Genomic DNA, 14,128 nt, shown 5'->3' on the forward strand with positions numbered 1-14,128 from the left:
ATTTTATAAGAATTCCTTTAGTGTCCAAGAAGGTATATCTGTTTGGGCAATTTCAAAATCTGTTTTAATTTTGTTGCCACAGTTTCTGGATTTGTGCCGTCCACAGGTAAATGCCGGGAAGTATTCACACATGTTACTTCACTGTCACTGAGTGTAAATCTGGGTCATGCCAGTTCTTATCTTTGGGTTATTGCGCACCCCCCATAGAAGTTTTAAACACGGTGGAAATTTTAGGCTTAGAAAAACACCCTTAACATCATCCTACCTATGGCAACTTCTTGTTAATAGTTTAATGAAGTTGCATGGGAAAAAATCATTTTCGAATCAATGGAAAGCGTATGCTGAGGAGCGTGGAAAATTCAAACCACGGGAAGAACAGTCACCAAGTTGTTAGCAGTTACCACCCTCAGAGGGCACAGTTTCAGATGATTTCTTTTTTGTATTTTTAAAATTTTTGGACTATTTTACAACCATCAGTGTAACCTTTCAGCATAGTAATTTATTCTAAGTAGAAAGCACTTGGTAACAAGTGAAATTTTTCCACCTTTTCTACAACTCGGTGTTCAGTGGGTTTCCCATCACACCTTTCAGTGCTTCTGTGCTCGGGGACTTGCATATGTAGTTGGTGTGGCTTGTGTGCTCGTGTGTGTGCATCTGATCACATCAGACCCTTCCGGAGCAGCGTTCGCGTGCAAGGACACTTCGAGGTGACTGTGTGATCATTGACCAGGCCTACCTGCCTCATTCCCACCTGTCTCATTCATGCTCTTCCCATCACAGGACTTGTTTCGCAGTGACTCACCCTTCCCTTTTGCAGAGCACCCGTCCTGAGAGCCCGAGGTACGCCCTGTGTGCCTCTGCTCACCAGCCACCTCCTGCCTACCCCCTCAGTCATAGCAGTCACATGCCCTTCTGTAGGCAAGGTCAGGGGGTTAGACCCCATCTCCTGGCGGAAGGGGGGCCAGGTCGCATCGTAGAAGTGACACGAATTGAGAAATACAGCTGCAGCGATCTTGGAACGTACAATATGCCAAAATAACACTGTGAGAGCAAATAGCATTAGGGAGAAGAAGGCAGCACAGGAAATGGAATGTCCTGGTTCAGTGGAGAAAACAATTAAAATCAGCATAAATCAGATTCTAAATCTTATTAAAAGAGAACACAAGAAAAAACTCATTAAGCCACTTTAAATAAAAACATCCTCAGTACAGAAAAGGGGAACTGAACAAATCATCGAGCACTTTGATTTCTGCTCCTGGAGCTGGTGTGTGGAGTCCTCAGACAGGCCCACGGGAGGGTTTGTGAGGGACACAAACGGGAGTCACATGTGAGAGGGTGTGCGTCTACCCCAGCCGCCCCCCAGTTCCTGAGGTGTCTTTGATCAGAAAACAGTGCGAGAGCCCCCACAGTGAGGCATCGCTCACCACTGGCTTTGGGTGGGCTTTGTTCTCCCGAGATTGCTGCTAAAACAACAACAACAAAATGCAAACACACCCCTTTGCTTCAGAGCAGTGAATGGATGTTTTCACGTGAATTAGACCTGTAAGTCTACCAGCCCTAAACACGTGGAAATGTTAGTTCTGTTTTGTCTAAGGTATTTCACAGTGGAAAACCATGGCATTAATAGAGTAGGCTAAGACTCTGAGCATCCTAGACAAAAGGATGTATGTAATTTTTCTTTATTAGAAGTCGTGATTTCCATATGGAATTGAGCATATATCAACAATTCATGCAGCTAAGTTACAGCGTAAGCTTTTTTATATTGTTCATATTTCCCACCCCTTCTAATCAGACGATGAGAGTAAAAGAATATGTTGGAGAGCCTTTTACAACCAGATTTTGAGAATTTTCTTACTATATTTTATGCAAGAGAACAGCCTATTCCTGTTTCAATGCAAAGAAGCACAGGTGGCTTGTCTGCTTTCGGGCCCCCCCCACCCCACCCCAGCCCTTCTGAGACCCACTGACTCTACCCCAGGTGCCCCTTTGAGGGCCACAGTCTCCATCAGGGGCCCGATGCACTCAGACCTCGGCCGGGAGTGGAACTCGGCAGTGCAGACGGATCTTGTGCGCTGCCTTCTGCGGTCCTGGTCCTAAGTCATTGCCTTGCTGATGTTTTCAGGGATGAACAAGAAGCAGAAGGTGTCAGCCAAGGACGAACCGGCCTCCAGCAGTAGAAGCAGCAGTGCATCCCAGGTGGGACAGCAGCGGCAGCGAGGGAGGCGGGAACTCGGGCCCCGCCCCCCTGCAGGGTTCCAGGAAACACCTGGGCCCTTTGAGCCTGAAGGATTATTTTAAGTGGTTGTCACTCGTAAGGAATGAAATGGAGTGACCAAAATGCCTGTATTCAGTAACTACCTAGCAAGTATTCGTTGGCCTCTTGCCATCGTGATGGGGACTCCCCATCACGTTAGGCTGCAATGATAAGCAGAAGCAGGTCCTCCCGGACCCTTCATTCTACTGAGCGAATCCATAAACTAAATACGTAGTTAGTACAAATAGACTAAATATTCAGGTAGGTAGGATGCTAGACGGTGATATAAACAGTATGGAGGAGAGTCAGGGAGAGGGGATGTTGGCCGCTGTGGGACGGAAGACAGACCCAGCGGGACACTGAGTGGGGCGGCCGGGAAAGGGCGCCCGGAGCGGCCGCTGTTGGAGTGGAGATCCGTGGGTGGAGAGAGCGCCTGCCGCCCGGTTCTCTGGAGGCGGGCGTGGCAGGCGGAGAGCTGAGCAAGTGCCGGTCGAATGTTTCAGGGGAAATGGACACTCTGGGCAGATTAAAATCCATCTGATGAATAATGTGGCTTTAATTTTTTTTTAAAAAGTGTAGCTAATGTACCACATTTTTAGGACTATAAGATGCACCTAGGTTTTAGAGGAGGGAAATAGGAAAAAAATTGAAGCAAAAAAATGTGGTAAAATATTTAATGACCTAAATAGCATAATATTTCATCACTGTAAATGTAAACCACGTTTACTGGCCAAGTAAGCTACATTCAGACTATAAGACACACCCCCATTTCCCTCCCAAATTGGGGGGAGAAGTGCGTCTTACAGTCTGAAAAATACAGTCATGTCTAAACAAAGCCCCAGAGTTTCCACATGAGGCTTATCTGAGCCTCCGTGGCTTTAATGATGCTAAAAAAATGGGTTGGTTTTGCACGGTTAGGTGATCTGGAATAATTGAGTGTAATGTTTGAAAAGATTATGCTACTTTAATTTCTTTCCCTGTGTCGCAAAGATTCCAGGCTTCCACTAAAACTGAATTTGAGTTCTCATTATGTGTCGTGAGGCCACCGCACTGTAATTGGGTGTTTTCTGTTCACTTACTAGGAGAGTGACAATAACGATCATGTGCAGAATTAAATGATACAGCAAATACAGTTGCCCCTAGGAGACAGTTCGAGGGTATTGCTGCTAGTGTCTGTGGGCCTTTTATTTTTAAAAAATTGGAACCATCTTAGTGACAGTTACTTTTTATTGATGATCAATTTCGTGACTGCCCCTTTTCACTCTAATTTTTTTTCCTTTTGGAATTTAGTCACAGAAAAAAGGACAGCAATCCCAGTTCCTGCAAAGCCGTAACTTAAAATGCATAGCCTTATGTGAAGGTGAGATGTCATTTTTGCAAGCCTTGTGTCCTTCACCCAGTGTTATCTGTTTAAGAGTTTGAATATGTGTGCAGATCGCTCATAGTGGGATAGTGAAAGCATTATTCCTTATGGCCGTCTCCAAGGCTGCGGGTGGAAGTGGGGACCGCAGAGGTCGCAGAGGGTGAAACCGAAGACCAGAGTGGGCCAGAACGCAGACAGAGCTACATTTCGTCCTTGGCACATGTGTCGGTGGCGAGGGTGTCTTTCTGGTCAAGCACGGCTTGTCTCCCTTGTCCATACGCCACCTTCCTCTTTCAGTTGGTTTTTTGATGGATACTATTATGAAAATTTCTAAAGATGAACCAAGCCCTGACAAGATAACCCCTGGGTCTTTCTGGTCCTATACTGAAATGATTTTTCTGTTCTGAATCGGGACAGAAAAATTAATATAGGTAATTTGCAAGATCATATACTTTCCTTTGTTCTTGCTTTAAAGTCTGTTTTTGGCAAAAAAAAGATTTTGACTTTAGCTGGACTTTGATTCTTGTGTTGGGAGTTTGGGTAGCCACTGTGAACTGTCTTGGACGTTTTTGCCATCGTGCTGAGTGGCACCATTTTTATTTACATCTCTTGATAGCTGATAAGGTTAAACATTTTTTTTGTATGTTAATTTCACATGCACTTTGGCTTTTCGGTGTCTGAGAATAAAATCCTTTCGTTTTGTCTTGGGCTTTCAGTGATCACCTCCCCGGACCTGCACAAACACGGAGAGGTCTGGGTCGTCCCCAACACCGACCACGTCTGCACCCGGTTCTTCTTCGTGTGAGTGCCAAGGCGCGAGCTCGCGTGGCCCCGGCTTCCCCATGGTGGGGCCGGCAGTAGGGGCTACACGTTTACTCGGTCTCTTTAGCCGCCAGTACCTAACAGACCCCATTTCTCCTCAGCTTAATGTTTTCATTGTATTTTAATAAGCTGTAAAACACAGTGATGGTTAAATGCCGGGAATGTAGAACTGAAGAAAAATATTGTCTCTTTAACCATCTGCCTATACCTGTGTGTATGTAGACATGTATATATGTGTGTATGTATGTATATACATAGTTATATATATAAATATACTCAGCTGTTATGTTTACAGATATTAGAACACAGAATGAAAACAGTCACAAGAAGGTTTTGTCCTTATGAAAATCTGGTTTACATTCCAGATGTTAATAGGTTGGCAACACGGGACTTGCTATAGATTTTTTTTGACACAGCTGTATCCTAAGTGTATCAAAATATAAAAGCACGATTTTTTATCCCTAAATAAGTAATGAGGGTGGTAGACCTGTCAGATTTTCACTCGCCCTCACTTGACTCCCAGCCCTTTTCTCAACCCTGTTTCTTCCTCACCTACAGTCCTTTCCCAGAAGGGACCTCGGGAAGGAGTTGCGCGTCTCTTTTGCACTTCACTGTAGGTTTCTGAAAAGCAGCCGGGAAAATGCACCGGCTTGTTTTGTATCCACCACGCCAAAACGGCTGCGTCGAGATTGCCCTGATGTACCATGTAGCCAAAGCTCCGGGTGCCCATAGCATTTCCTCCAGTAGTGTGCTGACAGTCTGTTCACCATGGGAATGTTATCGGCCACCTGGCTTTCTTTTGGGTGGTATGAAAACTGAATTTTTTATGATGCAGTTTCATATATTATGTATCTGTGTATCCAGTGTGCATAGAATACATACTGATACATAAGTTGCATGTTATGAGACATATGCATGTCTCTAGATTCCTTTGTTAGTGGCAAGGCCATGGAGAGAGCCCCACTTTCAATTGGACCACGTGTGTCCAGGCTCCCCAGTTTTTAGTAAGGGGACACCAGCCACGTTGCGTAACTTTTCAAGCCTCATTGCTAGATACAGTGAAGCACCACCAGTAGACACAGTGGAACAGGCCATTATTGGGCAGACTTCCCACTGGAAACCAGTGGCTGTGGAAATGGGATCATTTCTGGGATCCACAAGTAGATTACTTTCCAAGGTGTGGACCCAGGGAACCAGGGGTCTGGAGGAGTCACCTGGATCCGGGAGCACCAAAGCCGTTGTGCACCCCTAGGCCCAGAAGGACAAGGACAGGAAGCAGTCATCAGAACCCAGTTGGAAGGGCCTTTCTCGATCAGCAGCTTCGAAAGGGGTCATGCCTTTGGTTGAGGGGTGAAGGCAGCCGTGGTGCCCTTGTGGGGCTGGAACCAGGGAACCTTGACCTCACCCTTTTGCCAAGGTCGCTGCATCGGTCAAACCCTAGAAACCAGGGGCCAAGGGAGCCTCTTGACACAAAGTCCCCTCCTTAGCTTGACATTGATCACTGAATCTGTTCCTTTTAGCCTTTCGCTAAAACTCGAATTTGCTGAGCTAAAAAAAAAAAAAAAAACGAAAACAAAGACAAAAACCCTTCAGGTATTTAAATAGGCAGTAAGCATTCAAATGTTAATTCGTCGAAATTTCACATAAATTATATGTAAAATAAATAAATCTGTAGGGACATGTGTAGGGTGTGTGTGTGTGTGTGTGTTTAGTGGAGAGAAAGATTATTTCATGAGAAGAAAAAAATTAAAAACCATCTGAAGAAAATACTTCCAGTATACTCCAATACTTTCCAAATAATACAAAGGAAAGAATTCTATTAAGATAATGACTTTCACTTTTTCATAGATACAAAGGAGATTTCATTCTTTTTCTCTGCACCCTTTTGGAGAGAAGGGATTAATTAACGGAAATCGATAAGATTCCACACACGTCGAAAGGGGACTCTTGCCACTAATTAATGTACATTCTGATTACAACCATCCACTTTTTTCTTTATAAAACTAAATTACAGAATTCCAGTGAAGTGCCTCCCTGGAGAGTGGAAACATCTTTGTGAAAAATAAATTGATGAGAAAGAAGCAACTTACCACAAACTTCTCATTTCAGAGAGAAAGTCTATTTCTGTTCTTACTTCACTCCTTTTTTTTTTAAACAATATGCTTGGCCTGATGACTAGCATATAAATGAATGTGCCTTCCTTTTTCTCTGTTAGTAAGTAAAACTATTAAAAATTAAAATAACTTCCATGCTAATCAGATTTTTAGAGTGAAGGAGATAAAAGTGAAGGAAAGGCAATAATCATTTGATGGGCTACCATTGTTCTTTCTAACAAGTAAATAATAACACAGGAGAGAAAAATTGAAAGGGAAATTTTAGGGAACAGACCACTGTATCAGAAAAAATTGAAAGGAAAATTTTCCTTAGGGGAGAAAAAGGAAAATGAGAAGGTTTTTAAAAATCTTGTTGGAAAATTCTAAAATGAATAAACTTAATCAAATGCAAATGCTTCAGGCAAAAAAAGGTAATAATTTAGATGTTATGAACAGATTCAAGCCAATTTTGAGAATTTTCAGCAAGTCCAAGAATTGTTGCTAAAGCTTGATTTCAGCACTGACCTGAGACCTGTGCATACAAAGACATGAAGGTCAACATACAAAAATAAGGCAGCTTTGTAAAAGGGGCCAAGAGCTGAGCTTAAACAGAGGCTACGAAAACCAAATCGGCATATCGTGCTCTGCTCACATACAACAGAAATATGTATTTCACAGTGAATGGAACTTGGAGGGCTAGAGAAGAAAACCTACTCTTGGTATTTTTTGTAAGTGAGCTTCGATAATAAGATTCAAGGGAAGGTGACTGATGCCTTGGCAGGTAAACAGAACGTGTGTCTGGCACCACGAGTCCCCTACTACGGCCACAGCACAGCCCCCTCCCCCCTGTGAGTCCAAGGAGAGGCTGAGCAACACAGGTCTGGGGGTCTGGCTTATTTGGGGTTGCAGCCCACGCGTTTAGTGCTCCCAGTTTTCTTTGATTGAGAGCAGACAGATCTGCAAATGAGTTGTTTCCGTATTCTGTCTATTAGTGAAATTTAAGATTTATACCCCCTCCTAGTTCTCAAAATATATCAAGAAGTTCAGGAATTTAAGGACAGGAAGTTCATATGAACCAGACTGTCGGCAGGAAAGAGACGGAGTGTCAGGTTCTTGAGTCAAGCGGATCTCCCTCAGGACTTCCTGTTTCACCCAGAAGGGCCAGCACCGATGCCCCTCCCCCTAGCTCCTAGCCAAAACGAATCTCTCTGGGGTTCTGCAGCTCGCCACAGAGCTCCCTTTTAAACCTCATCTTACACACTGCTTCTGGAGGCCAGCTCCCCTGCCCCGTGCCCCCTGCCCCCACTCCTGTGCACCCCGAAGCCCTGCACCGGGAGCCCGGCAGGCACTTGCTTGTCAGCATGTGTTAATGAATAAACAGAGGCAAAGGAAAATATCTTGGATTATATGTGGTTTTCATTTAAGGTCCAAGTTTGAAATAATATCTAAAGAGGCAGATACAAGAAAATTTTATAAAATAAGACCCGTAGAACGGCCATTCAATAAAATGAGAGCTGTCTTTATAAGAGATACATGGTGCTCAATTGGGAACATAGTGAGGAGACAACTTACTCGTGGAGTTAGATGACGGAGCGTCCGTCGTGGCTCGGTGGAGCTGTGTGACATCACGCTGACAGGATCGGGGAACTCTGCTGTGTCCCCAGTCTGTAATAAATCCAGTTTCTCCGTCTCCAACCCAGACCTCTGTCCCAGATGTAAACTGCCACATCACTCCCTGCTTCAGTCCCGAACGGCTGCTTGCTGCTTGTAGGATGAAGCTGGGTCTCCTGGGCAAAGGGAACCTAGCAGCCCTTCCACCCTGTTCCTCAGAACCACTGCTTTGGAAGGTCCAGGCGATGCGGCCCCAGCCTCACACCCGCCATTTCTCACCCGGGTGCTAGGCTTTGCAGCGTGCCGTCCGTCCTTGGGCCCCTGGCCCTCTACTCCCCGGGTGCTCGCATCCACTGTCTCCCCTCACACCCACACCTCCTCACCGTCACCCCTCCCAGAAGCATGCCCGGCCTTCCTGCTTTGCTGCTGCTTGGTGCTACTGTGTGTTTCGGGCATGGTTTTGTCAGTCGGTTGTTCTTTTGTGCGTGGATGGTCTTCTGCAGGACTCGGTGTCCTCCTTCAGGTTGGGCTGGTGTGCATGCGCCTAGCACAGTGCCTGACGGAGAGTAGGGACGAATGAAATGCCCACACCGTAACTGCCTGCTGCATACTCCCCCAGAAAGTCGGCTAACACCTGGAATTCAGGTGTGCAAAGGGGGACCCACTGTCGCTGCGTGCCCTCCCCAGCGTCTTGGCTTCCCCAACCCGAGCATTTATTTTTCACATAAATGCGCCTGCACTGCGGTTGCCCTTTTCCTGGCTCACGGTAGTCATCAGCACCCCAGCTTACCCCTTCCGTGTCCTCCTGTCGGCACCTTCGTGTCCGTGGTTCGGTCATTCTCTCTCCCGGCGCACCAGGGAGCATCAGTTACTCTCTGTGGTTCCGACCTCTTCATTGCCCCTGATCTTGTCGGTGCGATGCCCGGTTCGTTGAACATCACGGTCAGTGCCCTGGTGCTGCCTGCTCAGTGGCCAGAAACCAAAATCAAGGGGAAGCCAGAAAAGAAGATCGCCGTAGTATCTCCATTTAGAGTTAACTACGGTTCATCTTTGGTGGGTAGCTCACATTTTTATGCATATAAAATTTTAAGGCCACGCTATTTATACCACATTAATTTCCCACAAGCAGACTTTTGTTTAGTCCTGCTCATTTTCAACCAACACGAACAAACGGGTCCTCCTGCTGCGTGGGCCCGTTTACCTTCCTCCAGTTACCTGCACAAACCACCTAGCGACTTCCGCAGCTTGGGGTTGTCCCCCAACTGTGGCTTGACTGGCGGCTGGTCCAAGCGACTGGCCTGCTCACCTGCAGCCAGCCTTCCAGGTCTGAACCCCCGTCAGACACGATGTCTGTCTTTATTCTGAATTTTGCTCACGCCGCTTGGTCCCGCCCAGGCTGCCTCGTCCCACAGTTGTTCCCGTAACTGGTATCTGCCCTGATGAAGTCGTGTTTGGGACTCTTACCTCTTGAGCAGAAACATTGAACACACATCGGATGAGAGCGATGGCAAGGGCCCCAGTCTTCTATCGCGGTGACGAGACTGGACAGGGGCCGTGGGGGCGTGTCAGGTTTTTTACGGAGCCTCTGGGCAGGCGCTGGGTGTCATTGGGTTCACAGTGAGTTTTTCCTGTCGCTCTCGGGAAGCGGTGCCGTCATTTCTGGGCCCCAGATTTAGGGGACGGACAGCAAAGTACCTGTGCCACCCTTGGATCGGAACCGTCACCAAGCTTCGGCAACAGTTTGAGAATAAACGTTGTCAAACCTCCCCAAGTTCCCTCCGTGGAATTTCCCCACGTACCTGAGAGAGGCCCGGCCGCTAAACTACATCCTTCGTCTTGATTCCTCTCTCACGGCTTTGTTGGCAAAATAGTTTGTTTTTAATGGAAGTTTAGTAACCTTTTCATACTCCTGGGAACATAAGTTATTTTTCTTCATAAAGCCATAGTCAGGTGTGTCGTTTCTTTGTTGACAGTTTGCTATTTTTCTTTGTTTTTTTTTTTTAACTGTCACTTTCCCAACTTGGAGGGACTTCTAGTGCGGGGTGTTTGTCTCTGGTGCTAATTAGCAGCTACCGAGGGTCTTGTCTGCCTGGTTGTCGCCAGCGCTCTGGCGCCTCCGCAGTTGACCAAGTCACACGCAGGTTCGTTTTCCTCTGTGATCGTATCTGCTTCGTGGGCTCGGAGACCCGAATGCTTTTGGCCAGTTTTGTCCTCAGCCTGCAGCTGTGGTGCTTCCTGGCGGGCTTCATGGACAGCAGAAGAAGATGCCCTTTCCATCTCCGTCTGACTCTTGCTCTCGGCCTCCGCTCCCACCTCCCGCTGTGTTCATGGGGACGTGAAGCACAGCACAAGGGTTGTCGTCAATAGTACCGTGATTACTGTGGGTGGTGCTGGGTGGGGGCTGAGCTGTCGGGGGTCCCTTTGTAAAGTGTATGGTTGTCTAACTGCTCTGCTGCACCCCTTTACTAGAAAATAAGTCTGAGTGTCAACTGTAAAAGGGGACCCTCGCGCGCTGTCGGTGGGACTGCAGCCTGGGGCAGCCCCTGTGGAAACCAGTGTGGAGATGCCCCTAAAAATGAAAAATGGAAGTCCCGGCGATGATCCAGCGGTTCCACCGCTCGGAATTTATCTGAAGAAACCCAAAACATTACTTTGAAAGAATATGTGCACCCCTATGTTCATTGCAGTGTCATTTACAGTCGCCAAGATTTGAAAAATAAAAATGCAAAGAAGAAGATCTGTCAGCTGCATCACACACTGGGGACTGGAGATTTTATAGCAGGCAAGGCTCCCGCGTTCATCCACGAGGAGCCCGTGGGCAGCTGTTGTCAGCACTTGTCAGGAGAGTAGCGGGGTCAGGCGGACGATCGCAGTGGATTGCAGAAAAGTGAGTTCCGTGGTACAGCCAGGTCTCTTGTCCTGTGGTATTTTTCTCCATTCCCATTTATCCCCCTTGTGGCCTCCCCTGCAGTCACCACACTGTTGTCCACGGATCCTTTTCCTTTTGTTCAATCCCCCCATCTCCTCCCCTCCCCTCCCCTAGAGCTGTCAGCCTGTTCTCCATCTAGGAGTCTGTCTCTATTTTGCTTGTTAGTTCAGTTTGTTCATTAGATTCCACATATGAGTGAAATTGTATGGTATTTGCCTTTATGATTGGCTTATTTCACTGAGCATAATGTTCTCCAAGTCCATCCACACTGTCACAAAGGGTAAAATTTTCTTCTTTTTTACAGCTGAGTAGTATTCTATTGTGTAAATGTCCCATAGTGGTTTTATCCACTCATCTCCTGATGGGCACTTGGGCTGCTTCCATATCTGGGCCATTGTAAATAACACTGCACTGAACCTAGGGGCACTTAATCAAAGGCCAAGTCTAAGTTGAAAGAAGTGGAAATGGTAGCGTGTAGGCTTGGTATCGGTATGGCCAAGCATATCTTTGTCAACTTTATGTCCAAAGTATGGAGGATACAGTAGGTATTTCGACTGTACCAACAGCCTTGTAGGGCCAGAACCAACATACATGCGTACTGGGAAGTTAGAAAACCATCAAAAACCAAGGCAGTTCTAAGACCTTCCGTTCTGCCCACTTCTCTCAAAGGACGGTGGCCTTCGTGCCTGTTTTGTCTTTCCGTCATTCGCTTCTGCTTCCCACAGTCTAAGTGCTACAGGCACTAGAGGGGCCAGCCAGGTCCAACAGCATCGTCTGCCTTGGGCAGGCTGCCCACCCCCGCCCCAGCCTGGGCTTAGCATTAGGGGTGGCCTTCTCTGCCCTCAGTCCAGTGGGTAGCCAGGATTTCTGCAAAAACCAGATGAAGAATTTTCTTGCCCAATAAAATACATCTTTACATACTTCACCACAAAGCACCTGCTTAGATTTGGACAATTGCCATGCAGATTCACTTTGCAGATTCTCTGCTTCTTAGCAGGGAGTTTCCTGCTTGACCTTCTGAGAAAGTGTTTCTAATAGGGGGCTGTGCACCGCATACATCATTCTTTCCCTCACAGCAGTGTTGCCCCTTCCAGGGTCTTCTGTATCCGGGGAGGGCGGGGGGAGGCACGCCTGGGCGGTGACTATCAGCTGTGTTGACAGGCCACTCTGGATCAGTTGTGAGGAGTTTGAACCTGATGAGAATGGTTGACCCTCGGGGTTCCGGCAGTGGCTTATGTCAGGAGTAGGCCCTCGTGGCTTGTGTCGTCTGTTGCCTGTCCCCGTGCTGTGCTGTTTCGGGAGCATTTACGTGCGATGAGGAACAGCCGCGGCGCACATCCATCTCTGAGGCTGCGCTTACGCCCTGGGTGTCTGGTGAAGTGCTCGCCGCTTCTCTAAAGCTCCGTCTGGACGTCATTTTTGTGATGTAACATAGATGCGTCACCTACTTTGAATATTGTCACGGAAGTTCGAATATTCATCCTTGGGGAACTTTTATTGTCCCCGTAGGCCTATTCGAGAAATGAATTACCGTCTAAAATATAATTATTTCTTTCTAAAGGACTTAGTAATTGCTGTCCTTCTGTGTTTCGTCTTCCCTTCTATCACTGAGCTAAACTTAGCACCAGTAGAAGGACCAGTGCAAACAAGAATACATTATCATCAGACCAAATGGAACGAGCAGTGAAAAGGACACAAATGCATCTCTGGTCACCACAGAACGATCATCAGAAGGCCGGCGTGGCAGAGGCGCCGTGGTGGAGGGTCCCGTGGTTGTGTTCAGTGTAATGGAGCAGAAATGAGTACACGGTCGGAGCGGGCGGAGGCGAGGGCGGATGAAAGAACGTGCGGTTGAAGCGGGCGTGTTCTTTCACGGCCACGTCCTGTCCCAACTGCGGGGACTGTCTGCTGGGGCGTATCCTGCAGCTCACGTGGTGCTTTGTGGGGAGAAAAAGGTAAAGAGAAAGGACGGGACCAATCGGGGCCCGGCCGAGAGTGACCAGGGGTTCGGTAATGCAGGCCTCTCTGTGTTTCACGGTGCGAGCGCGTTGTCAAACACAACTCAGAAATGACTTGTGTTTTGCTCTTGATTCTTTCAGGCTGTGCTTTAGGTATCAAGTAGCATTTTTAAGCTGCGGGAAATGCTTTTTTTGTTTTTTTTGAGCGTTTCAGCATTTCTAATGGCGTGTGTTTCTCTTTCATGCTTCAGCTATGAAGATGGCCAAGTGGGAGACGCAAACATCAACACGCAAGAAGGGGGCATCCACAGAGAAATCCTCCGGGTGATCGGGAACCAAACGGCTACCGGTTAAAGGGCCATCCTGCGGTGGACGTGATTTGAAAGCTTCCTCGGGTTCAAAGCTGGATTTTGAACTGAAGAAGATAAAATAATTTATTGTTATTATAAACAAAATGAATCCTTTGAATACTGATTTTTTTCTTAGTATTTCTAAGTATCCCGCTAAATACCTAAAGTGGTACACACTTTATCAACTGTAGGGTTATGGAATCTGGTAATAAAACTACCGCAGCACTTGAACTGAAGTTTGGGTTGCTCACATAATAAACAGATTGAAAAAACAGTTTTGTGCTGATATTTTTATATTAAACTCTTTCATTGGAAATCTGGTGTTACATATCGACACTTTAGGTCACCAAAATAGAACTGAGAATGTTTTATAATGATGTCTAAATCTATAACATACTTTGCAATAAGTAAAATGTTTGCACATTCTGATGTGCTATATACCGAGTGGTCTGAACATTCGAATATTTTGAGGAGGGATGTTTCCTATTCTCCTGTTACTTTTTCTTATTCAAAAATAATTAGTCTTAGATGCAATGCTTTGCCCAAAAGTTTGTATTATTCATAACTGTAGGTTCATGCATCAAAACATGTGCTTCTGCACATATGTGTCTTTGCACATGTGTGTCTACAAGCACATACATGTTTTGACAACAGATGGCGCAGCTCCACTGTGCTGTTCTCATTCCGTGAAAGGAAATAATACTCAGTATGCAGAATTCTGGACCTAAACCAAGATATAAGCCAAATT

General features: G+C 46.5%; 1 protein-coding gene across 3 annotated transcripts in view; it reads left to right on the plus strand.

The window, feature by feature from the left end:
- Positions 1 to 13,651, plus strand: part of PARP8 (poly(ADP-ribose) polymerase family member 8) — a 143,997-nt gene extending 130,346 nt beyond the window's left edge. For all 3 annotated transcript variants that reach the window (XM_037038548.1, XM_037038549.1, XM_037038550.1), the window contains 4 exons: positions 2,123 to 2,196; positions 3,545 to 3,614; positions 4,334 to 4,418; positions 13,282 to 13,651. In XM_037038548.1, coding sequence (XP_036894443.1) covers positions 2,123 to 2,196; positions 3,545 to 3,614; positions 4,334 to 4,418; positions 13,282 to 13,384 — 332 coding nt within the window. In that variant the 3' untranslated portion in view covers positions 13,385 to 13,651. The remainder of the gene's footprint in view (positions 1 to 2,122; positions 2,197 to 3,544; positions 3,615 to 4,333; positions 4,419 to 13,281) is intronic.
- Positions 13,652 to 14,128: the final 477 nt, after the last annotated feature.

This window comes from Sturnira hondurensis, unplaced genomic scaffold (assembly GCF_014824575.4).
Source record: "Sturnira hondurensis isolate 20B ecotype Veracruz unplaced genomic scaffold, ASM1482457v3 Scaffold0024400, whole genome shotgun sequence".
Taxonomy (NCBI): domain Eukaryota; kingdom Metazoa; phylum Chordata; class Mammalia; order Chiroptera; family Phyllostomidae; genus Sturnira; species Sturnira hondurensis.